At 42.2% G+C, this 25,408-nt stretch overlaps 2 protein-coding genes across 4 annotated transcripts in view; both read left to right on the top strand.

The window, feature by feature from the left end:
- Window positions 1-25,408, top strand: part of LOC126714736 (protein SIEVE ELEMENT OCCLUSION B-like) — an 87,955-nt gene that overhangs the window by 23,452 nt on the left and 39,095 nt on the right. The window lies entirely within an intron of this gene.
- On the top strand, window positions 948-18,234 carry LOC126714737 (uncharacterized). The gene is made up of 2 exons (XM_050415019.1): window positions 948-1,897; window positions 17,144-18,234. The coding sequence occupies exons 1-2, from the start codon at window positions 977-979 to the stop codon at window positions 18,185-18,187; spliced, it is 1,965 nt and encodes a 654-aa protein (XP_050270976.1). The 5' UTR covers window positions 948-976; the 3' UTR covers window positions 18,188-18,234.

Genomic DNA, 25,408 nt, shown 5'->3' with positions numbered 1-25,408 from the left:
ACTGTCGAAGGTTTTGCAGAAGACTCTGCTGAAGCTTTTCTAGAGGAATCTGCCGAAGATTTTGTAAAGGAATCACCTGACATCTTTCTCCTCAATAATTAAGTTCACAAATCAATCACCAAAATCTCCAAAGAGAACAAATCCAAACCGCCTAGGTAACAAACCTAGGCTCTGATACCAGTTTGTTGTAGGAAAGCGCCTCCGGATAGCACTCCCACCTCAATATTGATTGTAAAAATATTATGACTATAGAAAGATCTCCAAGAAATAAACAATAGGAAAGAAGCAAACCCAAAACCTGAAAATAAAAAACACACACAAACAAAAGAACACCAAGGATTTACATGGTTCGACTTTTGGCCTACCCAATAGCTCTCTTACAAATACAAGGAATAGAGAAAACCTTGCACCCTATTCTAAACTAGAGAACTCTCACAAATATGCAGCAATCAATCTCTCTATTTCATCCTATTCAATTGACGCAACACCTATGTCCTATTTATACATAGAGCTAGTCGGCTAGTAGTGATTGCTTTGCACCAAATTGCTATGAATCCTAGTCTATTACAATTAGGAAATATAGATGCACTTGAAATAGGAAATAGAATCCTACTTGAAATAGAAATATTCAAGTCTTGCATGCCACTCCAAAACTTACATGGATTAGGATTAGTTCAAGCCACCGACATCACAATTACTTGATCTATGTAATTTAGTTTTCTTTAATGATTCTCTGTCTTTCTTAGAAGAAGAGGTAAGAATTTTTTTTTTTTTTTTTTTAATGGAAAAAGAAGAGGAAAGAATAGAGCACATACTAACGCAATATCCTGCACTCGCTCAAAGTATAATTTTATAATGTGTATCCTGCACCCAAAGTATCTTTCTCTTATCTTTTATATATACTCCTTTGCATTTGTTGATATTTAATTATAGCCTACCCTCTTCACCAACACAGTTTACTTTGTTATCGAACCACATGTCATCAGCTCAAGAACAATGGATCATCAGCCCCCTTCATCCTGCACACCGTCTTACCCTACAAAAGGCCAAAGATTTTCGCTGTGGTGCTTGTTTCGAGACATACTTTTTGCTCAAAGATGTGTATGGCTGCAACGAGTGCAATTTCAACCTTGATCTTGAATGCGCTAAGATAAGTCTCGCTACTAATGAAATCGAAGAAGAGGCAGCCATAGAAGAAGGGGAAGATCTGTATTTTATCCACGGTCATACATTGAAACTTTATAAGAATATACCTGATGATCGTTTAGAATGTGGCATATGTGGAAGTTACTGCTCCGATCACGCCTGTTGTTGCTTTAGATGTTCCTTGTTTCTCCATCCATCGTGTTCCTTGCAGAAGTATCTTCGAGTGTTGGATTCTCTCCTTCATCCACAACACCCTCTCACCCTGTTGGATAAGTACGCGAGGCCAATAAATTCGTCCATTGAAGAAAGAAAATGCAATGCCTGTCGCAAGCATATTCTTGGCCTTGCCTACGCTTGTCACTTATGCAGGTTTTACCTGCACGTTGAATGCAGTGTGATAAAGCCTTCCATAAAATTTCAAGGTCATCGTCACTTTATACATTTCAGGGAAGATGTCAAGAAAAATCAACTTCAGTGCAGCGCATGCAATCGAAATGTTTGTGAATCACATGCCTTCACTTGTCTAGATTGTGATTTCAATCTCCATCTTGGCTGTGGCCCCTTACCATATATCATTCAAAATGAATGTCATATGGACCCCCTCGTTCTTACAATTTCACCTGTTATAGAGGAGGATGAGACAGACGAATTCTACTGCCATGTTTGTGAAGAAGAAAGAGATTCACAACTACCCGTTTATTATTGCGCAGACTGTCATTTTATTGCAGAAATCAAATGCGTCTACTCTCAAGTAAGTGCTGTCATTTTACTTACCAGAAATTTTTGTTTTACTTTTCTCTAAAAAAAAAAAAAAAAAAACACACTTGTTTTTGTAAAGAGAAGAAATTAAAATTTCTTCAAGTTACAGCCCTCTATTTTAATGTTGACTTCAACTCCAAAATGATAATTGACATCTCTTATATCGTCAGCTTACATGTTTTGGTTCTTGTTTTTAATTTGAAAGCTATTTAGGACATTTGCATCTAAGGGTGAGTTTGGTTCAGCTTTTTGTAAAAGTACATAATGAAAAAGTGGAGTTTTCAAAAAGTGCATAATGAAAAAGTGCATTTTTAAAAAGCTGAGTGTTTGGTAAAAACTGTTAAAAAGTGTTTTTTGAAAAAGCTGAGTGTTTGGCTAGCACTTATAAAAGTGGAGGTTTGAGTTATAAATTACCAAAAATGACAAGATATATATATAAGTGAATTTTTTGTTTTAATTATCTCTCTTAATGCAAATTATGGACACAATATTTTTACAAAAATTTCACAATAAAGTCTTTATGACAAGTTGTTAATGGTAGATAAGAAAAATAATAATGTCATTAATAGGTTCAAATGAGAACCAATAACAAATTACTGTGTAAAATTTATTATTAGAAGTGTTACGTTTACAACATTTTTCGCAAGATTTTCACAATAAAATTTATGTGGAAAGTTGTTACTAGTTCTAATTTGAACCCACAACTGAAATTATTTTTTTATTAATCAATATTAACTAATAACAATCTGTTACTTAAAATTTATTGTGAAAATATTACTGTAGTATTTCTCAATTTGGATTTTTTTATTTTTTATATTATTTTTTCTTTTTCCATTTCACGTTCAACCATACCAACCATACGTTTAGTTTTATTTTTTTTCTTTTTTTTCTCCTCCACACGTTCTCCACTATCTCTACCCCTCTTTTTAACTCTCCTTTTCTCCCTCATTCTCCCTCCTTCATCAGAACATTCCAGGAGGTCCTTCTTTCTCCAACTCCGTCTCTCTTGTTTTTTTTTTTTTTTTTTTTTTTTTTAACTTGATTCCAAAACTCTCTTTGATAAGAAAATTTTCCTTTTCTCCGTCATTTAAGAACATTCCAAGGAGCTCTGATCTTCGTGCTATTGCTCATCTTCGTCCCCAACCCAGTCCAGATGGGTCAGCAAGCTTCTGTCCTTTGTCTTTTTTTTTTTTTTGCTTTTATTATTATGATTTGATTAATTTTAAAACTGTGTTTTTGAGTTTGTATTCTGGTAATCTGATTATGTTTGAGAGAAAGATTGTTTATTGTTATTGTACGGCACCGAGCTCCCAAAGTCCATACTTCCCTTGGGCCCAGATCCGTCTGGGCCCCGGGCCCAAGCCCATACCGGCCCTGGATGCAGGCCCGGTGCCGAGCTTCCAAAGCCCGTGCTGTCCTTGGGCCCGGACCCTTCTTGAAACTGCCTTAAGGTAAAAACAGGTTTTGAGCACAATGTTCCCGGAGTTTTTCCGGTTATTCCTTCCCGGAAGAGCGCTTGAGTCATGCCCGGGAAGGACACGATATGAACGGGGACGCGAGTTGCCGAACATAATCGGCGCAAGTGGAAACAAGTTCCAAGATCATAAATGCTGCACCGCCCTTCCACCTAAACGGCCACTTTAACCAGATAATACTGGACCCTTAGTAGCACTAACGGTGATTGTAATCATGATCTCCCCACTAGCCTTGACTATAAATAGAAGAAAGTTGGGAGAAGAGGGGGTTCAGAAAAATGGAGAGAAAATAGTCAAGGAGAGAGCTTTTCAACTGAATGCTGCTTTGAGTCTCTCTGCCGAGAACGACCCATTGTAGGAAATCCTTAAACCCACTACAAATAAATTGTGAGCCCAAGGGATCTAAGGCCCAGAGTTCTTGTACTTGGTTCTTACAATTGGCGCCCACCGTGGGGCCATCCTACGAAGCTGTGGTTCGAGTGAGACTCAAGCAAAGAAGATGTCTGAGGAGCGTTCAAGAGGGCACGTTCCGAGCAATTTCGCAGGATCTTCCCGGGGATCGACGTGGAGGGAGAGAAGGCAGAAGCGGCTGGAGGATAGGGAGCATTCAAGAGGAGAGGAAGGGTCTGGACTGGGAGAAGGATCGGACCAAACGCACCGGACGATTTCAAACGTCTCAGCACATCGGCAACCTGATGATAGAAACCGGGAGCTGGAGCGGTTGCGCAGATTGGTAATGGACTTGGAGCTGGAGGCAAGGGGTCGGCGCCAGGAAAGGTACCACAACCCCCAACATAGGAGGAACCGTGGCGAGGAAGGTTCCAGCCGACCTGTCACGCAACAACGCCGAGACCGATCCCATTCTCAAGAGTCACGTCGTCACCCCCGGGATATTCGTCGTAGACGGGACCGTTCCCGGTCACATGGGTATGATAACCAAGGGTCAGAGTCGCCAGAGGAGCAGCAGCACCACAACGCCGCAATGGATGCCATGAGCAGGGCCTTGCGGATGGCGGCCCGGTCTCCATTCTCGGATGAGATTGAACGGGCACCCATGCCGAGCAGATTCGCGCGCCCACCATTCAATTCCTATGAGGGGAGGACAGACCCCGTGGAGCATGTCAGTCATTACATCCACATGATGTCGTTGCATGCGCACAACGACGCATTGATGTGTAAAGTATTCCCTTCCAGTCTCGGCTCTACCGCGCTGAGGTGGTTCAATGGGTTGCGGAAAGGTTCTATACACAGCTTCGCCGAACTGATTCAGGAGTTCGGCAGCAGGTTCGTAACATGCAGCCGAGTGCAACAACCGGTCGACGCGTTGCTTTCCATGAAAATGAGGGTCGGGGAAACCCTTCGGAGTTATGCCAGCCGATACTGGGAACTCTACAATGAGATTGGTGGGGGAAACGAGAAGATTGCGGCTAGCACCTTCAGGATGGGGCTCCCCGAGGATTCTGAACTACGGGAGTCGTTGACAAGAAGACCCCCGGAGAACATGAGGCAACTGATGAGACGCATAGAGGAGTACAAACGCTTGGAGGATGACCGGCTGCAAAGCAGGGGGAAAGCTCCTTTTTCGGGGAGATCTCGGCAAAACATCTTGCCGCCAAAGCCGAAAAGGGACTTCAGAATGCAGGAACCAGAGGTGCAGTTCGAAGGGGTTAATGTGTTATTTAAAGAGCCCGTGCACAAGATACTGGAACGGATAAGGAACGAGCCATTCTTCAGATGGCCGAACAAAATGGGGGGCGATCCATCTCGGAGGAACCAAAGCCTGTACTGCACTTATCACAGAGACAAGGGGCACACCACCGAGCAGTGTAGGGTATTGAGAGATCATCTCGGGCAGTTAGTGAAGGCAGGGCACCTGAAAGAGTTTGTAGCAGATTCCGCTGACCGGGAGACCGAGCAGGGCGTCCCACAGAGAAGGAATCCCCCCCCACCACCCCGGGGAGTGATCAACGTCATTCATGCCGCACCGAGAGGGACATCAGCGGCGAAGATGGTGATGACAGTGGCTTGCGCGGGGGGAGAATCATCCAAGAAACAAAAGAGAGTTGGACGACCGGACATCTCGTTCGGAGAAGATGATTTCGAAGGAACCATCCAACCTCACGACGACGCTTTGGTGGTCACAGCCCGGATAGGCGGATTCTTGGTGAAGAGGGTGATGATTGATCAGGGTAGCGGGGCTGACGTCATGTACCCGGACCTCTTCGAAGGGCTCGGGTTAAAAACCCAGGATTTGGCGACGTATAACACGCCATTGGTCTCGTTTGACGGGAGAATTGTGATTCCCGAGGGGCAAATCTCACTCCCAGTGGACATGGAGGGCAAGGAAGTAGTAGTTACGTTCATAGTAGTCCGATTGTTCGCACCCTACACCGCGATCCTGGGGAGGCCGTGGATTCACGCCATGGGGGCTGTTCCGTCCACCCTTCACGTAAAAGTAAAATTTCCTACTGAGTACGGGGTTGCAGAGGTAAGGGGGAGTCAGAAGGTGGCGAAGCAATGCCTCGTAGCCGCGGTCCAGTGGGAAAAGGAACAGCTCGGCCAAGCTGAGCACGCCGAGAAGGAGACAGCATAGCAATTACAGATACCCCAGGAAAAGGGGGCGGACGTTGCCGAGGAGGTGCTGAAGGTAAGAATTCTCCCAGATAGTGACAAATTCTTCCAGATAGGTACAAGCATGGGTGACCGGGAAAGGGTAGAGGTGTTGTTGTTCCTGTTGCAGAACATAGATGTCTTCGCGTGGAACCCGTATGAAGTTCCCGGCGTAGACCCCGAGTTCATTGTTCACAAACTCAATGTGGACCCATCATTTCCTCCGAAAAAGCAGAAGCCGAGAAGAGCATCAAAGGAGCACGTCGATGCAGTAAACCTGGAGGTCCAGCGACTGAAAGAAGCCGGGGTCATAAAAGAAATATTCTTCCCAAGATGGCTAGCAAACACTGTCGTAGTAAAGAAGAAGAGCGGTAAATGGAGAGTCTGTGTGGACTTCACCGATTTAAACAGAGCATGTCCCAAGGATCCGTTCCCGATGCCCAAGATTGATCAGTTGGTGGATGCCACATACGGGCACCCGAGAATGAGTTTCCTGGACGCCTTTCAAGGGTATCACCAGATTGCCTTAGCACCCGAGGACCGAGAGAAGACAGCATTTATATCCCCGAACGCGAACTATCACTATGAGGTCATGCCGTTTGGATTGAAGAATGCCGGGGCCACTTACCAGCGTATGATGACAAGGATGTTCCGGGAAAAAATTGGCTGCACGGTTGAGGTTTATATCGACGACATGGTAGTAAAGAGCAGAAAAGAGTCGCAGCATACTGAAGACCTTCGGGGAATATTCGAGATACTACGACGACACGGGCTGCGCCTCAATGCCGAAAAGTGCACTTTCGGCGTGGGGGCTGGCAAGTTCCTAGGCTATCTGATCTCCACTCGGGGAATAGAGGCTAACCCCGATCAAATAGAGGCAATCAATCGCCTAAAACCCCCGAGCAACCCTAAGGAGGTGCAGGTGCTCACCGGGATGTTGGCCGCCCTGAACCGGTTCATCTCCAAATTTGCCGATCGCTGCCGGCCATTCTATCAACTTTTGAAGAAGTGGAAGGGGTTTCAGTGGGACGAGAGCTGCGATGAAGCTTTTCGAGAACTAAAGGAGTATTTGGCAAAGGCGCCGAGGTTGACGGCCCCAGAGCCCGGGGAGGATCTGTTTATGTACCTTGCAGTAACCAATCATGCCGTAAGCGCTGTATTACTAAGGGACCGGGGAGTGCAAATACCGGTGTATTACGTAAGCAAAACTTTGGTCGATGCCGAGACAAGGTACCTGCCGCTTGAAAAGTTGGTTTTGGCCTTGGTACACGCCACGAGGAAGTTACCACACTACTTCCAGGCACACACAGTGTTCGTCCTCACCGAGTATCCATTACAGTCACTGTTGAAGAGGTCCGATTTCACAGGACGGATTGCTAAATGGGGAACTCGGTTGGGATCGTTCGACATAAGATACCGACCTAGAAGCTCGGTGAAAGGGCAGATTCTCGCTGATTTCATCGCGGAATTTACACCTAAGAACGAAGGCCAGGTAATCTGTAGTGCGGAGATTCGCCCATGGAGGTTATTTGTGGACGGCGCAGCAAACGCTATGGGGGCCGGGGCCGGTATTGTCATAATCACCCCTGAGGGTATGCGACTGGAACATTCCTTCAGATTGGGGTTCAAAGCCTCGAACAACGAAGCCGAATATGAGGCCTTGTTGGCCGGACTGAGGGCAGTATTGCATCTGGGCGCCAGGGACGTGGAAGTCTACTCGGACTCTCGGCTGGTTGTTTATCAGATCACTGGTGACTTCGAGGCTCGGGATCCCCGGATGAAAGCTTATCTGAGTACGGCAAAGCAGATTATCGGTCGGTTTGGAACGGTAAAAATATCCCAGGTAGCCCGGTCGCAAAACAAGCATGCTGACTCTCTTGCCACGTTAGCCTCATCGGCTACCGAGGACACACCAAGGCTTATCACGATTGAACTGGTAAGGTAACCGAGCATCTGTGTGAAGACTGCCCTCGACCAAGCTGGAGTAGAGGTTGCGCAAGTGGCGGTGCCCGGATCATGCTGGATGAACCCAATCATAGACTTTCTTTCCGAAGATAAAGTTCCAGAGGATGAGGCCGAGGCCAATAAGATTCGACGAATGGCTCCCAGGTATTGGTTGTCTTCGGACCGAAAGTTGTACAGAAGGTCCTTCGCTGGCCCTTACCTCTTGTGCCTGCATCCTGAAAAAATCCAGGAACTTCTAACCGAGCTGCATGAAGGAGTATGCGGCGGGCATGCCGGGGGACGATCTTTAGCACACAGAGCAATGACGCAGGGGTTTTGGTGGCCACAGATGCAGAAGGACGCCGCCGAATATGTTCGAAGTTGCGAACAATGTCAAAGGCACGCCCCAATGATCCATCAGCCTGCCGGACATCTAAACCCTGTCAGCAGTCCGTGGCCATTTGCACAATGGGGGCTCGACATCCTCGGGCCATTCCCCCGAGCAACGGGGAACCGCCGTTTTGTTCTGGTGGCCGTAGATTACTTCACAAAGTGGGCTGAAGCTGAAGCCTTAGCCAATATCCGGGATACCGACGTGAAAAAATTTGTGTGGAAAAACATAGTTACAAGGTTTGGGGTGCCGAATTCCCTAGTGACAGACAACGGGCTACAGTTCGACAGCAACGCTTTTCGGACATTTTGCAGCGAGCTCGGCATCAAGAACAAGTATTCGACCCCGGCATACCCCCAGAGCAACGGCCAAGCTGAAGCAGTGAACAAGACTATTTTGAACGGGCTCAAGAGAAGGTTGGATGGAGCGAAAGGAAGGTGGGCAGAAGAGCTACCCAGTGTTTTGTGGGCCTACCGAACGACCCCCAGGAGATCCACGGGGGAAACCCCATTTTCTCTGGCATACGGAGCAGAAGCGGTAATACCAACCGAGGTGAGCTTGTGCAGCGCGCGGGTTGCCGGGTTCGACCCCGTGCAGAACGCCGACCTTATGATGGAGCAGTTGGATTGGCTAGAAGAATGCAGGGAGGCCGCGACCGTACGTCTTGCCGAGTATCAACAGAAGCTGGCGCAAAGGTACAACCGAAATGTGAGGACCAGGGAATTCAGCGCTGGGGAATTGGTGTTAAGAAGGGTAGTAGGGAACATGCGGGACGTGGCTGCAGGGAAGCTTGCTCAAAGTTGGGAGGGACCATACAGAGTCACAGCCATCGCAGAGGCAGGAGCTTACTACTTGGAGGACCTGGACGAGAGGCCGCTCCCCCGACCATGGAACGCCAACAACCTGAAGAAATTCTACGCGTAACCCTCGATGTAAGTCAAAACTTGTATTCTGTGAAGATTAAGAGTATGATGAACCTTGTCATTGCTGTTTTTGAACCAGTAGCCGCGCATTAAGAGAATCGCCGAGCATGTGAAAACCGAACAAGATCCTAAGGACAGAAACCTGACACTCGGCTCGATCAATATCGCCGAGCAGGTGAAAACCTTACAAACAAAATCCTAAGGACAGAAACCTGACACTCGGCTCGATCAATATCGCCGAGCAGGTGAAAACCTTACAAACAAAATACTAAGGACAGAAACCTGACACTCGGCTCGATCAATATCGCCGAGCAGGTGAAAACCTTACAAACAAAATCCTAAGGACAGAAACCTGACACTCGGCTCGATCAATATCGCCGAGCAGGTGAAAACCTTACGAACAAGATCCTAAGAACAGAAACCTGACTCTCGGCTAGATCAATATCGCCGAGCATGTGAAAATCTGACGAATAAATCTTAAGGGCATACACCTGACCCTCGGCCCAGTCAAAATCACCGAACATGTGTGAAACTTGCAAATTAAATATACGAAACTAGTTCCCGGTTAAAATCGAATACTCGGACAAATGAAGACCTTGAAAACAAATGCTCGGATAACGAAAACTCCATTCTCGGTCAAACCAAAACCTAATAAAAACCTATGCCTTTTTTTTTTTCAAAAATTAAGCCCAAATAGCGCTCTCAAAACTACAGGTTCTCCGGGGTAACATTCTGTCAAACGGCCATAGCACAGGTATAATTCAAGCAAAGCACAAATGGAAGTAATTTCACTCAACAAATTGAAACAGGAAAAGGGAACGGACTACCAATTAAACAAGTAAAAACAAATTGTTCAATCACCACATCCCGGTGACATGGGCAAAATAAAACCAATAAAATAGTGCAACGGTTCAGTCACCACATCCCGGTGACATAGGCAAATAAAAAATGAAATAAAAAGAAAATAAAGTCAACTAGGGGGTTGAGTCGGCGGGGGCACTTCCTGCTGGACGGTCAGGGTGAGAGGCTGGGCCTCGTCAAGAAGTTCCTACACGGTAGGTATGCTCGTCGCCTCCAGTTCCTCGGGCTCAGCATGGGAGTCGATTTGTTCAACCAACTCCCTCATACTAGCCGTCTCCTCCTCGTCAAGAGCGGCCGGGGCATCCTGGCCGGCAGGTTCAGGGTTCGGGAATGGGACTTGGCTGGGGTCCCTCAGCGGTGAATCCTCAGGAACTCCCATTGCCTGAAGAGCAGCAAACCATCCGGCCTCAAAACCCATACGCCGAGCCCCAGTAACCACCGGCTCTGCAGAGTTCTCGGCATCTGCGAAACCTACATCGTACCACTTCTGCTCCGCGGCCGCCAAGCCGGCCCTGAGATCGGCTATCTCATCAGCATGAGAAGTGTTGAGGCTGAGGGCTTCGGCCAGCTTAAGTTCTGTCTCATTTTGCCGGGCCAGGAGTTCGGCACACCTTTTTTCAGCCGATGCTCGGAACTTCTCCGCGGCTGCAGCCTTCTTCTCGGCAGAATCAGCAATCTTCGCCTTTTCCTTAGCAGTTTTCATTGCTGCCTCCCGCGCCTCCTTCTCGCGCTCATTCTCCTCATCAAGCTCCCGAGCCCGGGCAGCCACGATATGAGCCAGTTGAGCGGCCTAGCAAGCACGGGGGTTAACAAGGAAATCCGGGGAAATCTATATATATATACGAAAGTGAAGAGATAAAAGAATTACCGCAATGGCGTGCCACTCTAACCGGCGCCCCACAGACTCCTCGGACCCATCCTCGAAAGCATGCACGTCCTCGGGGAGTTGGAGAGCTCCAGCCAAAGTCTGGGCGATACGACCGCCCTCGCCCTTATCCCACATCCGGATGGAGGCGGTTGAGGGCAATGGCTTGCCGTCCAAAAGGAACTTAGGCTCCCAAGCTGGAGCCACTTGGGAGGAAGACGCGCCCCCCGTGCCAGCCTCGGTTGGCGGCTCGCGGATAACGATCCCGCCGGTTGGACGGGGAGGAGTCTGAACTACGGCGTCCCCCGGACCCGTGGAATGTTGCTCGGTAACTTTCTGTTTCTTCCGGGCACGTCCGGACTGCGAGGGGGGAGGAGGTTGAGAAACTGGACCCCGACCCTGAGTAGGCGGGGGCTGGTTGGTCGGCCGGGCACCAGGCACGAACCTGTCAAGGGTCATTGCTCTCCTTGCCACCATTCTTACTCCGGGCTGGATCGCTTCAGCTAGCAGGTTAGCCGCGTCTGTCACTTGCTGATGGTGCTCGGCAGGTCGATCCTCGGGATGGGGCTGCTCTTGGGCTTGGTCCCCTTGTTGTATGGCTTCGTGAGCTCTCTCTCTAAGGCGCCGGGATACCTGTTCCGCGGAATCGTCTCGTAGGGGGGCTAGTTCGTCCGCGGTAGTGAACCGCCGACCAAATTCCCTCGCTTCCCCGGTTGTAAGCTTCGGCGGCAAGAAGTTCACGTACCGGACGTCTATGTACGATAGCAGGGGGCTGTCTACTATCAACGCCTGCTTGAAAGGCTGCCAGGTAGAGTAAACCGGTTCCACGCCGAGGATCAGGTGGGAGGCCCGGAGTTGCCCGTCCCAATGCACAAAGATCTCGGAACGAAGGACGAAGTTTAGGTCCCTGACGTGGACTGCTCTGAGATCCTGAGCAAAAACTTTGCCGTCTGCGAAAGAACAGATAACGCGTTAGCCTTTAACAAACAAATTTTTTTTTTTTTTTTTACTCAAACAACTATAAGAAGGGGAGGGTACGAACCCACTTCACGGCGTGTGAGAGGGCAAGGGATCTCCCCGGCAAACCAATTGCCGCGCACCCTGACGAACTCCCCGGCGGAGTTCCTGTTCGAATCGGGTAGGCAAGATATCAGCCGTACCCGAGCATCCCTCGTCTTTAAATAATAATTTGTGGACTTGCTCCCACAGAGGCTGTACATTTGGTTAATATCATGTTGGTCTAATTGTAAGTTAAAGGTTCGGTTCAATTGGCTAACACAACTAACTACCCGGTAAAAATTGGGGGGAAGCTGGTCGGGGCACAACCCATAGTAGATGAGTGTGTTTATCAGGAGGGGATCTACCGGGAACCTAACCCCACCTTCTAAGATGGACATCAAAGGAAAGAAGGCTGTACCCTGCCCTCGGTGGAATTCCATATCACTCTCGTGACAGTAGGCCACGTCCACGTCACTGGGAATGCTAAATTTACTCCTAAAGGTGGCCAACGCAGCCGGGGTATCTAGGAGGTAAGAATAACCCATCTATAAAGCCTAAAACTATAAGAATAAACTCAAAGAAGCAAAGCTGAAGGAAAAGGAAGGGGAAGGAAGACTTACTGTGGGTTCTAAGGAGGAAAAGAGCGCTGAGCGAGCAAGCACACAGAACTATGATCGGCAGAGAGTAAACGCTAAAGATCAGAGGCGAAGGAAAAATGGAATGATGTGTGGAGAAGGACTATTTATAGAGCCAAAAGAAACGGGGGGAGAGGAAACGCTTTATCAAGCAATAAATGGGCACAGCCCACGAGCGACCCAACGAATGCCAAGCGTAACTGACGTGCGCGCCGCTTCGGTTTGCGAACCGTCAGGCAATAATGATGACTGAGCCTGGCGCCGCGAAACGGCGCGTCTTTTGAGATGAATGTTAATTAGAAGTGACAGCCAGAAGCCCAAGGCTAGAAGACTCCTGGGATCAAAAGGCCCTAAACAGCACCTTGATTCTCCTCGGCAACCGAGTATGAATCAAGGGGGGGCTATTGTACGGCACCGAGCTCCCAAAGTCCATACTTCCCTTGGGCCCAGATCTGTCTGGGCCCCGGGCCCAAGCCCATACCGGCCCTGGATGCAGGCCCGGTGCCGAGCTTCCAAAGCCCGTGCTGTCCTTGGGCCCGGACCCTTCTTGAAACTGCCTTAAGGTAAAAACAGGTTTTGAGCACAATGTTCCCGGAGTTTTTCCGGTTATTCCTTCCCGGAAGAGCGCTTGAGTCATGCCCGGGAAGGACACGATATGAACGGGGACGCGAGTTGCCGAACATAATCGGCGCAAGTGGAAACAAGTTCCAAGATCATAAATGCTGCACCGCCCTTCCACCTAAACGGCCACTTTAACCAGATAATACTGGACCCTTAGTAGCACTAACGGTGATTGTAATCATGATCTCCCCACTAGCCTTGACTATAAATAGAAGAAAGTTGGGAGAAGAGGGGGTTCAGAAAAATGGAGAGAAAATAGTCAAGGAGAGAGCTTTTCAACTGAATGCTGCTTTGAGTCTCTCTGCCGAGAACGACCCATTGTAGGAAATCCTTAAACCCACTACAAATAAATTGTGAGCCCAAGGGATCTAAGGCCCAGAGTTCTTGTACTTGGTTCTTACAGTTATGATTTGTAGTGTTTGTTCTGTAGTGTTTGTTCATGGGTATTTCTGGAATTTCATCATTAGCAACGGTAACTATCAAAACACGCAGTGCGCGTTTTCATTTATGGACCGTTGCCTCACCATTTTCCTTCCGTGTTTTGCCTTCAGTTTTTTCTAAAAGTTCAAAACGCAACTTTTATAAAAAAGTTGCGTTTTGAGCTTACCAAACGCAAAACTGGGTTGAGCTTTTTTGAAAAAGCGCTTTTTGGGCTTCAAATGCTGAACCAAATGGGCACTAACACTGCCATCTAATAACTATAGTTCTATCCCTTCGAAGTATGCAAAAAGGATGTGAGATTTATTATTTCTTACTAAGACAATGCTTATTATCTGGATGCATTCAATAGTATCTATTAATTATTAGAAGATTCCAATAGCTTACAACACAAAAGTAATTAACCACACCATTATTATGGTTAGGCTAAAAATAAACATGATTTAGATAATGTCTTCATGATCATGTCTAGGATGAAAAGAGTAACACCATTGCATTAAGGATTTGGGATTTCCAATATATCACCAACAATTTAGTTTCTGTAACAGCACAGTGGAAGCAAATCAATAGCTTAGCACAATCCCATTGACAACTCAAATTAAATAGTTGTTACTCTACGTCACCAATCATAGAAATACAAAGAGAAGTACAACCCCAACAACCATTATGATTTTAATCACCAATATTGTACACTAACGCATCAAGCATAAACTATTAATATGGTTGGTTAGTAATAGGAAAAGAAGAAAACCTAAAATCTAAAAATCTCCTAGCTTTGGTCGACATATACCACATTATATTGAGGTAGCAAACTTAGCAGGAAAACTTGACACTTTTAGAAAGGATCTTATATGTAATATAAATGACTTGCGGGCAAAGAATATTTCCCAACAAAGTACTTGTTGACTCAAAAGCAATAGAGCACCCCAATTCACAAAGATGGCATACCACCCAAATACCAAAGGCAAGTGCTAAACATAACTTAAATAAATTTAAGACTATCTTATTTTTCATGAAGATGATATGCAAAATGCACTAAGAATGGGAACATACATCTAACATAAAAAAAAAAATAGTACCAAAGATGACAGAAGATATACCAATTCAACATGACACATTTCTTTGAAAACTGGAACTTCTCTAGGTAGGTTTAATTCATTAGGAAAGTGAAAAGGTAATTTCAAAAGAAATAAACAGTAGATTGATACCAAAAAGCATAAGACACTTTTTAGAAATTGTGTTGTCCTTAAAATATGCATGTAGACATAGAATGAAGAACTCTAAACTCAAGCATAGCATGTGAACCAAAACACATATACACATCTCAAAAATATCATTATCGAAGTGTATCAAACTAACTCTCCCCTTAAGTTAGATAGATCAACAAAAAAATTCTTCCCCTTGCAAAAAAATCATTTTCCCCTTTAACATGAAGTTCTCTCCCTAAATCTATTACTCCCCTTTAGGAATAATCCAAATCTCAAATTTCTCCCTATTTTTGCCATGATTGTCAAAGGGCACAAAAAAAAAAAAAAAAAGTCCAAAGACAGACAAAAAACTAACCCAGAAGGAACAAGGGGAACAAAGAACCATAGACTAGGGGTGTCAACTCGTGTTCACGAGTCTAGTTCGTATTGTGTCAAGCCATGAGTATGCGGCTATATGGGTTGACCTGAACCCGACTTGTTTTGTAAATATGTCAAGAATCCTCAACCCTAACACAACTTGTTTATTAAACAAGTCAACTCGACACAACACGTTTAACCCGTTTCATTAACAAGTCATGTAAAGGTTAGGGCTGTCCATGGGTCGGTCCGGGTCGGGTTTGTGCCTAACTCGGAACCGACCCGCCGGAATCGGGTGAGAAAAAAATGCACCCGCCGCCAATCCGCCAGAGTAATCGGGTCGGACGGTTCAAACCATCAACAGGTGGCGGGCGGGTCGGTCAAAGTCATAGATCTGAGAAGACAGCGAGAAAACGGTGAAAAAACACAGATCCAGCAAATAAACGCAGATTTCGGTGATAGTTTTCCAGATTCCGGCGAGATTTCCCTTAGATCCGGCAAAAATCTCACCGGATTTGATGAGATTTCTCCAGATCCGGTCAAAATCTCACTAGATCTAAGGGAAATATCGCCGGAATCTGGGTTTATTCGCCGGAATCTGGAAAATTATCGTCAGATTCTGGAAATTTTGGCCGGGATCTGGAAATTTTGGTCGGAATCTAGAAATCTTTCGGTCGGTTTGGATTTTTCGGGTTTTTGAGGAGGAAAACTGAAGCCGACCCGCCGGAGCAGTCAGGTCGGCCAGATTCGAGTCGAGTCCGGTTGGTTCTTTGGGTGGGTCAGGTTACCAGATCAATCTGGACAGCCCTAGTAAAGGTCAATACAAATGACTTGTTTAATAACTTGTTTGATTAATAGGCCATACCTAACCTAAATAACTTGTTATCAATTCCCATATATTTAAAATTAAAATACATTTACAACCATAAATATAGTAATAAACATATAATTACAACAATAAATTAAGTAATAATAACAAAAGCAAATACGGTTATAAGCTAAACGGGTTTCGCATGTTGAACACGAACACAATCTATTCATTAAATAGGCCAGCCATGTCAACCTGAATATAACTCAAACTTATTTAGTCTCAACCCATAACCTGTTTATAGATGGGTTAATCGTGTTGGGTTCGCTAGTCGTATCAAAATTTGTCACCCCTACCATAGACCAACATGAAGAACACAAAAACAAGATACTATGGACACAAGGGCATAACAAATGCAAAACATGAATCACACATGAAAAGCATACAAGAGGAGCTCACACAATTTATAAAGTTTATTATAAACTTCTTGAAGGTCATCGCCATCATTCAACACAACCTAATCATGCAAATCAAAACAATTAACAGTTTTCATGACAACAAGGATCAATAGATCACATAATAAAGATTAAAACTTAATCAGAGTGTGTTTGCTCTAATACCACTTGTTAGGGTGTGTTTGGATATCGCTTATTGCCGAAAACTGAAAATTGAAAACACTGTAGCAAATTAATTTTTAAATGTGTGAATAGTACCGTGTGACCCAATTTTGAAGAAAAATTTGCTGAATTAGACAATTTATGGGTCCCGTGAACAATTAGACAATGCACAAGAACCACTGACAGCATTGGTTCTAGTGCTAGTGCTGAAAACGCCAAAACGCAATGTTTATCAGCTATATCCAAATGGGTACTTAGTTAACATATACCATTTGGATATGCCAATAAATAAAAATATGACCCTCACACAATTGACAACACTTTGACATGTTTTGTTAACACTAACATTACATGACCCTAATAATTTATATGAATAGCATTTTCTTTTTTTATAAATACAATTGGATGGTGCGTGTTGTTGGTTCGATAGATTTTGCACCATGAATTCCACTAATGAACATTTTATAATCAATGGTTGTTTTCTAGGTAGCATCATCACTAAAGGGAGAGCTGGATGGACATGTAGAGTTAAGGAATACTCTTGGCGGATTGCCTGGTATATTGATTAGCGTAAATGCAATTGAAGAGATATTGCGAAAGAATAATGAACAAGTGAAGCCAACATCAACATTGCGTGATATTGTAGACTCTTTGAGTAAAGAAGAATTGAACGAATTGAGCCGTGTTTTGGCTATGGAAACTGTTTCTTCTGAAGAGGATGACGATAGGGAATACTTGAACACTTCCTTGTTGATCAGTGTTTTGGCTATGGAAACCGTTACTGCTGAAGAGGGTGACAATAATGAAGATAGGGAATACATCAAAACTTTCTGGCCTTTTATAAAGGGTTTCATAAAATTCATAAAGAGTCAAGCCGATGGTAGAAAGATTAGTGAGCAATTGGAGACTTTTCTTAAGTATTCGGAAAATGATGACTTGCTTTCTGAGAGGGCTCACATGCAATTCCTGAAGTTTCTTGATTGTGGCAAAATTATTCATAAACCATGGGAAAGCCAAGAAGAGCTTGTCAATGTTGGGGATTATATGGTTCCACTAAGGTTGGTCCCTATCCTTACGCACTTGCTTTCCAAACATGAAGATGTTAGTGCCAAGTCTTTCCTAAGCCCAAAGGTAAAACTAATTCTCTTAAACATTTTATGTGAGTGTATATATAGCATGACAAACATCAAGGTTGTGGATATCACAGCAGAACTTCTTCAAAATTGGTGGACAAGCTTTAAAATCTTACAATTCGCAAGATTTGAAACTTCCTTTGCCTTCAATCATTTGAAGAGAGTTGCACAAGCTTGCTTTGCTCTTTTTGTTGAAAAGAAAGAAAACTTTGCTCTTGATAACATCCATAAAAATATTGCAAATCATTGTGAGGCTACTAAGGCACTTGAAGAGAACCGCGATCGCATAAAAGTTGCAAAATCTGCAAAATCTAGTTTAATTGAGGAATGGTCGAGAGATGCTTCGGTACTAAAGTACAGAAGAGCGGGTACAGGACTAGTAACTTTTTCAGCATAGGCTATTAAACTTCTATGTTATGCGTGTTTGTTTATTTCTCTTGTATTAACTAGTATTATGTTCCGTGCAATGCACGACTTGAAATTCTTCAATTAATGAATAAAAGTCAAAGTCTTCTCATCAAAAAAAAAGAATCATATGTAAAGTAAAGGAAATTTTTAAATAATATAATTAAATTGAATAATAAAATAGTTGATAAAAAATAAAAATCACTTTGTGTTACATGACAAATGCATATATCTTACAAAAAATCATAAAAAAAAAAAAAAAATCAAATAATGAGACTCCTATTAAAGAAACAATTTTAGAATTTGTAATTCTTACATTGAGTCATATACTACAAGTATAATGTGTACGACCAAACTTTTATTACTAAATAATTAATTATAGATTATATAAATTAAATCATGTAAATCTTTTAAATTTTTAGAAACTCTTAGCAGGAAAATTTTAATCAGATTAGTATATTTAAAAAACTTTTTGAAACATTCGCAATAGACTTTAGTAAGAGCAACTATGTTATTGTTGTTATTATTATTATTATTTTGCTTATGTGCCATGACATAAGAAAAACTGTGGAAAATAATAAAAAATGAGAGGGTGTTCACTTTACGCAATAACAAGTAGAAAATAACTTTTATTATATGGAAGATGTCACTGCATTTTGGACTGATTTTTATTTTTATTTTCCCCTTTTTTTTTCTTATTTTCATTCACAAAACTCAAAAATTATTTTTAATTTAGTCCTTATTATTCGAAAGACTGAGCACACTATTGGTAAACATGAAGTGAGATGGTCATTAAAATAATATTAAAAAAATTGTTTGATATTAAAAAATGTAATGTCAACAATTATATGATTTAAAAAATTAATAAAAAATAATAATTTTTTCGATTTTAACAAGTGAGATTAAAATTGTAAGAATTTTCTCAGAATTTCTTGCGTTTTCCTGGCAACCAAACACAAATTAAATCATGTAAATCTTTCAAATTTTTAGAAACTCTTAGCAGGTAAATTTTAATTAGATTAGTATTTTTTAAAAACTTTTTGAAACATTCGCAATAGACTTTAGTAAGAGCAACTATGTTGTTGTTGTTGTTATTTTTTTTTTTATGGAAATTATTATTATTATTATTATTATTATTATTATTATTTTGCTTATAATGTGCCATGACATAAGAAAAACTGTGGAAAATAATAAAAAATGAGAGGGTGCTCACTTTACGCAATCATAACAAGTAGAAAATAACTTTTATTATATGGAAGATGTCACTTTTTAGCAAAATATATATATATATATATATATATGGAAGATGTCACTGCATTTTGTACTGGTTTTTATTTTATTTCCCACTTTTTTTTTTTTTCTTTTTTCATTTTCAAAACTCAAAAATTATTTTTAATTTAATCCTTACTATTATCCAAAAGACTGAGCACTGTATTATCGGTAAACATGAAGTGAGATGGTCATTAAAATAATATTAAAAAAATTATTTGACATTAAATAAAAATAAAAAAATTTTCAATTTTAAAAAGTGAGATTAAAATTGTAAGAATTTTCTCAGATTTTCTTGCGTTTTCCTGGCAACCAGACACAAATTTCAGCCCAACAAGAAAATTCTATACATTCATTTACGTAACTCCATACCCATTTGGAAAACAACCCAATACCAAATAAAGATATATCCATCCACTAATTATCAAACTCAGCACCTTCTAACACAATCAACAAACCTATTTCCAATGTAATCAAACCCAGAAAAATTTGAACCCAATAAACACCATCAAACTCAAAAAACCTTGAATACACACTTGCAAACCCGAAAATCCCACACTAGCCGAAAACCCACAAAATCATTCAAACCACACCATCAGTACTTCGTTGAATTTTTGGGATTGAAAATTTTTCAAAAAAAAAAAAAAATCAAAACCCATAAACCCAGCAACTCTACAAATGAACAAGATAAACAAACCCAAAATTCAAGTCCAGCACATGAACAGGATGAACGAGCTATCACTAGATCTGAAGCCATCAACCCAAAAGACATCGCCAGATTCACTCCGTTCTGCAAGTCCAACGAAGCCTCCGCCATAGCTGATTTCGACGAAGTGGCGGCCATTCCTTCTCTAGATCTCTTAGCTGCCTTCTTCTTGGTCACGTCAAATTTTAGACGAACCTATTTGGCGGAGATCAGAGGTGAGAGAGGCAGAGAGTGAGGTCCAACCATGGGTTCAATCTAGAGAGTTAGCTTGAGAGAGAAAGAGAGAGAAATAAAGAATGACTGGGGGAGAGAAGCCACTGCCAGCATGTGGTGGAGAGCGGCGAGGAGCATAAAGGGTCGGCCATGGTCGCTGACTTGTTGGTTTGTAAGAGAGAGAGGGAATGCGTTTGAGAGAGAGAGAGAGAGAGAGAGAGGAGAGTTTGAGAATGTTCTGAATTATGCTGGGTCCAACTAGAAATTTATGCATGTGTTTTTGCATGTTCTTTTTTTTTCTTTTTCTTTTTTTCATAAAGTGTTTTTGCATGTTTGGTAGGCAAGAAATTGAAAGAAAATCCTAATATTTTAATTTATGTTTTTTTGTTATATTTTTCTGACTTAGAATTTCTTTTTTTTTCTTTTTTTTCCTCTTTTTTTTTTTTTTTTTTTTTTTTTTTTTTTTGAAACTGGAACATTCATCTATTTATAATTGAAGAGAATCATGATACAATGCATTCAAAGCTGGTGGGGGTGAATCCTCCATCCAAAACACATTCTCAAAAATATTTCTAGCATGTTGCGCAAGAGCATGAGCAACCCGGTTACCCCCTCTCCTAATACAACTAAAATTTACCCAATGCTTCCCACAAACTAAGTGGCGCACATCATCCACCACATTACCTAAGAGCGACTGATCAACCAACGAATAAGATAAAGCTTTCATTACATTACTATTATCTCCTTCAATCACAAGCTCAGAAAATCCAGCATCAATGGTGAACTCTACTGCCTTTCTGGACACTAACAGCTCCGCTTCTTCGCTACTACTCACTGGTGGTCCTCCTGCTGACATCGGTGCCATAACCTCACCCTTATCATTCCGTATAATGGCACCAAACCCAGTCCTTTTAGCTTCCACAAACACCGCTGCATCAAAGTTTAATTTGAAGACCAAATTTGGAGGTGGTTTCCACACATCACCAACTGACTGCACCACACCATCAACACGCAAATTTCCTTGAGAAGTCTGATATTCCTCCAAGTACTCCACAGCTCTCCTACACAACATGTTGGGATTTTGAATCTTCCCCCCATGTAGCAACTTGTTTCGTTGGTTCCAAAGTATCCATGCCTGAACTAAAAACAACTCCATCTCCTGCAAAGAAAGTCTACTCAAGCTGATATGATAGAGCTGATTTCTTTTTCAATTTAAAGGATGACATGATAGTTTCAAATAATAATAATTGCTGACCTTGTATTTTTTAAATGTCAAATAAATTTTTTAATATTTATTTTAATGGTCATGTCAGTTTTATACTTGTCAATAATGCACTCTTTTTATTATCTTTTTATTATGTAAACTATTTTTATAAGTGAACTGATGGTTAAAACTAAATTGAAAACAAATTTCGAGTTTTGGAAACCAAAACAAGAAAAGAAAAAAATATATATATATGGAGACCAATATGAAAATTGGCCTAAAATATAAGTACCAAAAAGTATTTGCTCCTATATAATATTAATTTTATTGTGAATCTTTTGGTAATATTAATTAACTAAACGACTGTTTATTATATAATTTCACGATTCTAAAACAATATTTCTTAAGTCATACACTTTCGCATGGAAGGACTTTTTGATTTTTGATAAGTTTTAGTAACAAATTATGTGAATTACTGTTACTGTTAGTTAATAATGACTCTTTATGGCTATGGATTGAAACAATTTAAAAGGTTCGTGTTTTTAAGTACAATTTTTTAAAATTTTGGTTTCATTTAAAATCACCAAAAACAATATAGCATTTAGGTACTTTATTAATTAAAGTATTTAATAAAAGGTAACCACTTTTTTTTTATGAGAAAGAGGGTAACCACTTGGTCGGACAACAAGATAGCCACTTAAGACTGAAATTTCATTATTTATACTATTTATAAGCGAATTCTCATCTTTAGACTTAATTTTTATGTGGTTTAGAAATACCTCTAAATCTTAGATTTAACCGAGAAAAAATTTAAGGAGAACTCGGTAAAAATATATCTCTAATTCCATTTAAAATGGCTATAAAATAAGACACTCTCTTACTAATCTATGTCTTCAAAACAAACTTATCCCAAAAAAAATTCTTTAAGAAAAGGAAAATATGACAAAAAAAAAAAAAAAAACCTCATCGCATCGCAAGCTCAAAGTGCTTGTGATTATACTAATATATTATATTTCTTAAAATTTCAGATTTAATTTGAAATCACCCAAATGTATAAAGTAATAATATAATTTACTAAAAATTTTAATAGAGAGTAGTCATTGGCATTAAGAAAAGATAGCTACTATGTGCAACCATGACTTCTAGAATCCAAATTTTATTATTTAACTAGTAGAATTTCCGTGTAATGCACATATTAATTAAAAAATATTTTACTAATATCACACTATCTTAATTATTTTGAATCACATTACACTAATAATTAGTGAATTATTTGAAACTTTAATAGAGTTTTACCTAAAGTAAACTAACTATCTCAATAATTAGTGAGCCACAAGTAAAAGGCACATTAATTTTATTTTTGTGGCATGTAAAACATACGTATATTGAGTTATTTTTTGCAAAAATGGTGTCTAGTGCCTAAGTTTTAATATACTAAAACAATAATTATGATATATAATGAAAATGATTATAATAAATATCTTGTTTTATAACAAATGATAGTGGAAGTAAAATATTAAATTTTTAAAAATTAGATTGTGTACGCTGGAAATGAGACTATTAGGCTTAGTCTCACTTGGGCTCACAACTTATTTATAAGGTGGGCTTTAGGATTTCCTACTTTGGGTCGTTTTCGGCACAGAGACTCAAAGTAATATCCTCTCTCCCTCCCTGAATGACTGTTTTTTCTCCCTTTTTTCTGAACCCCCTTTTCTCCCCCAACTTCTCCTATTTATAGCTCTGAGTTAGTGGGGAGATCATGATTACTGCCATTATTAGTGCAATTGAAAGTCCAATATTATCTGTTATAAGTGGATGTTTAGGTGAGAGTGGAATGCAACGATTATGGCTTTAGAACTTGGTTCCAACTCAAGTTAATATGCTCGGTAGTGATGTTTCCTGAACTGTCGAGCATCCTATGGTACGTCCGGACAAGGTCTCATTGTTTGTTCAGGAAATTTATGCCGAGCATCGGTTAGGGGTCGAGGCTCAAAACTTGTAGTTCGTGAAGGTAGTTTCAAGCAAAATTTAAAGTAATGGGGTCATGCCATTGGGCCTGGACCCAAGGCCCAATTGGGTCTTGGGACCTCGGTGTCGTACATTAACCCCCCTTTAATTCATACCCGGCTGCCAGGAAGAATCAAGGAACCAACCAAGCCTTTTGGTTTCGAAAGCCCTACGGCTAGGGACTCATGCGGTTATGGCTTCTCATTAATGCTCTTCTCAAAAGACGTGCTATTCAGTTGTCATTATTGCCTAACGGTTCGTGAACCGAAGCGGCGCGCGTGTCGGTTATCTTTGGCATTCGCAGGGTCTTTCGTGAATCGTGCCCATTTATTACTGATTAAACGTTCCCATGCCCTCTTCTACTCCTATAAATAGCTCTCTTTAGAACATTCTTTCACTTTTTCACCTCTGATTTCTTGAGCATACTCTCTGCCAATCACTTCTTTGTGCGCTTACTCACCAACCCAGAGTTCCTTTCTCCCTTAGAACCTAAAGTAAGTTCTCTTCCCTTTCCTATTCCTTCAACTTCTTTCTACGAGTTCCCTCTCACAGTATTAAGTTTCAAAAAATGGGTTACTCTTATCTCCTGGAGGCCCCGGCGGCTTTGACCACCTTTAGGCAGAAGTTTGATGTTCCCGATGACGTGAAAGTGGCTTACTACCACGAGAGCGAAATCGCTCTCCACCGAGGGCGTGGTACAACGTTTTTTTCTTTAATGACAATTCTAGAGGGTGGGGTCAAGTTCCCCATGGACCCTCTTTTGATTAACACACTTAGGTACTATAGGCTGTGTCCCGACCAGCTTCCTCCCAACTTTTACCGGGTAGTTAGCTGCGTTAGTAGGTTGAATCACACCTTTGATTTACAGTTAGATTACCATGACATTAACCACATGTATAGTCTCTGTGGGAACAAAACTTCCAACTATTACTTAAAAACTAGGGATAATCGGGTATGGCTAATATCATGCCTACCTGATTTGAATAGGAACTCGGCCGGGGAATTTGTCCAGGTGCGCGGCAACTGGTTTGCCAGGGAGGTCCCCGGCCCTCTTTCACGGCATGAAGTAGGTTCATACCAATCTCTGACTTAACCGTTTCCCCCTCCCCCCTCTTTTATTTTCTTCTTACTGAAGTAGCTTTTCATTGCTGGCTGTTGATATAGCATTTCATTCTTTTGCAGACGGCAAAGTGTTCGTTCCGGATATTAGAACAGTCCACGTTAAAGACTTAAATTTTATCCTCCGTTCCGAGGTATTCGTGCATTGGGACGGACAGCTCTGAGCTTCGCACCTGATCCTCGGAGTAGAGCCTGTTTATTCCACCTGGTAGTCCTTTAAACGGGCGCTGTTAGTTGACAATCCACTTTTGTCATACATAGGCGTTCAGTACGCGAATTTTCTGCCGCCGAAGCTTATGACCGGCGAGGCAAGGGAGTTTGGAAAGCGCTACACCTGCTCGGACAAGCTAGCCCCTTTGCGGGACGAGTCTGCGGAGTGTGTGTCTCGGCGTCTTCGAGAGTTAGCTCACGAGGCTATTCAAGAAGAAGCCCTTGTTCAAGAGCCCGCTCAGCGCAAGAACCCCGTTGAACCCGAGGCCCCTATTGCGGAGGCTGAGCATCTTGCGCTTGAAGCAACCAACTTGTCGGCTACCGATACTCGTCTCGGCAAAGACATGGTGACTAGGAAGGTCATGACCATCGATATTTTCGTGCCCGGCGCGCGGCAGGCCACTCATCCCCCACCTTCTCAAAGTCGAAGCTAGGTGCCTCCCCCTCCACCCCCTCCTCAAGTTGGACGAGCCCGGAAAAGGCAG

This window comes from Quercus robur, chromosome 2 (assembly GCF_932294415.1).
Source record: "Quercus robur chromosome 2, dhQueRobu3.1, whole genome shotgun sequence".
NCBI lineage: Eukaryota > Viridiplantae > Streptophyta > Magnoliopsida > Fagales > Fagaceae > Quercus > Quercus robur.
The sequence above is the reverse complement of the archived record's forward strand: the minus strand, read 5'-3'. Positions and strand labels throughout refer to the sequence as shown.

Bases quoted from the DNA above. Each gene is read 5' to 3' on its own strand.
- LOC126714737 (XM_050415019.1), top strand. From the start codon at position 977: ATGTCATCAGCTCAAGAACAATGGATCATCAGCCCCCTTCATCCTGCA. The intron at 1,898-17,143 runs GTAAGTGCTGTC...GTTGTTTTCTAG, and splicing joins TCAAATGCGTCTACTCTCAA to GTAGCATCATCACTAAAGGG.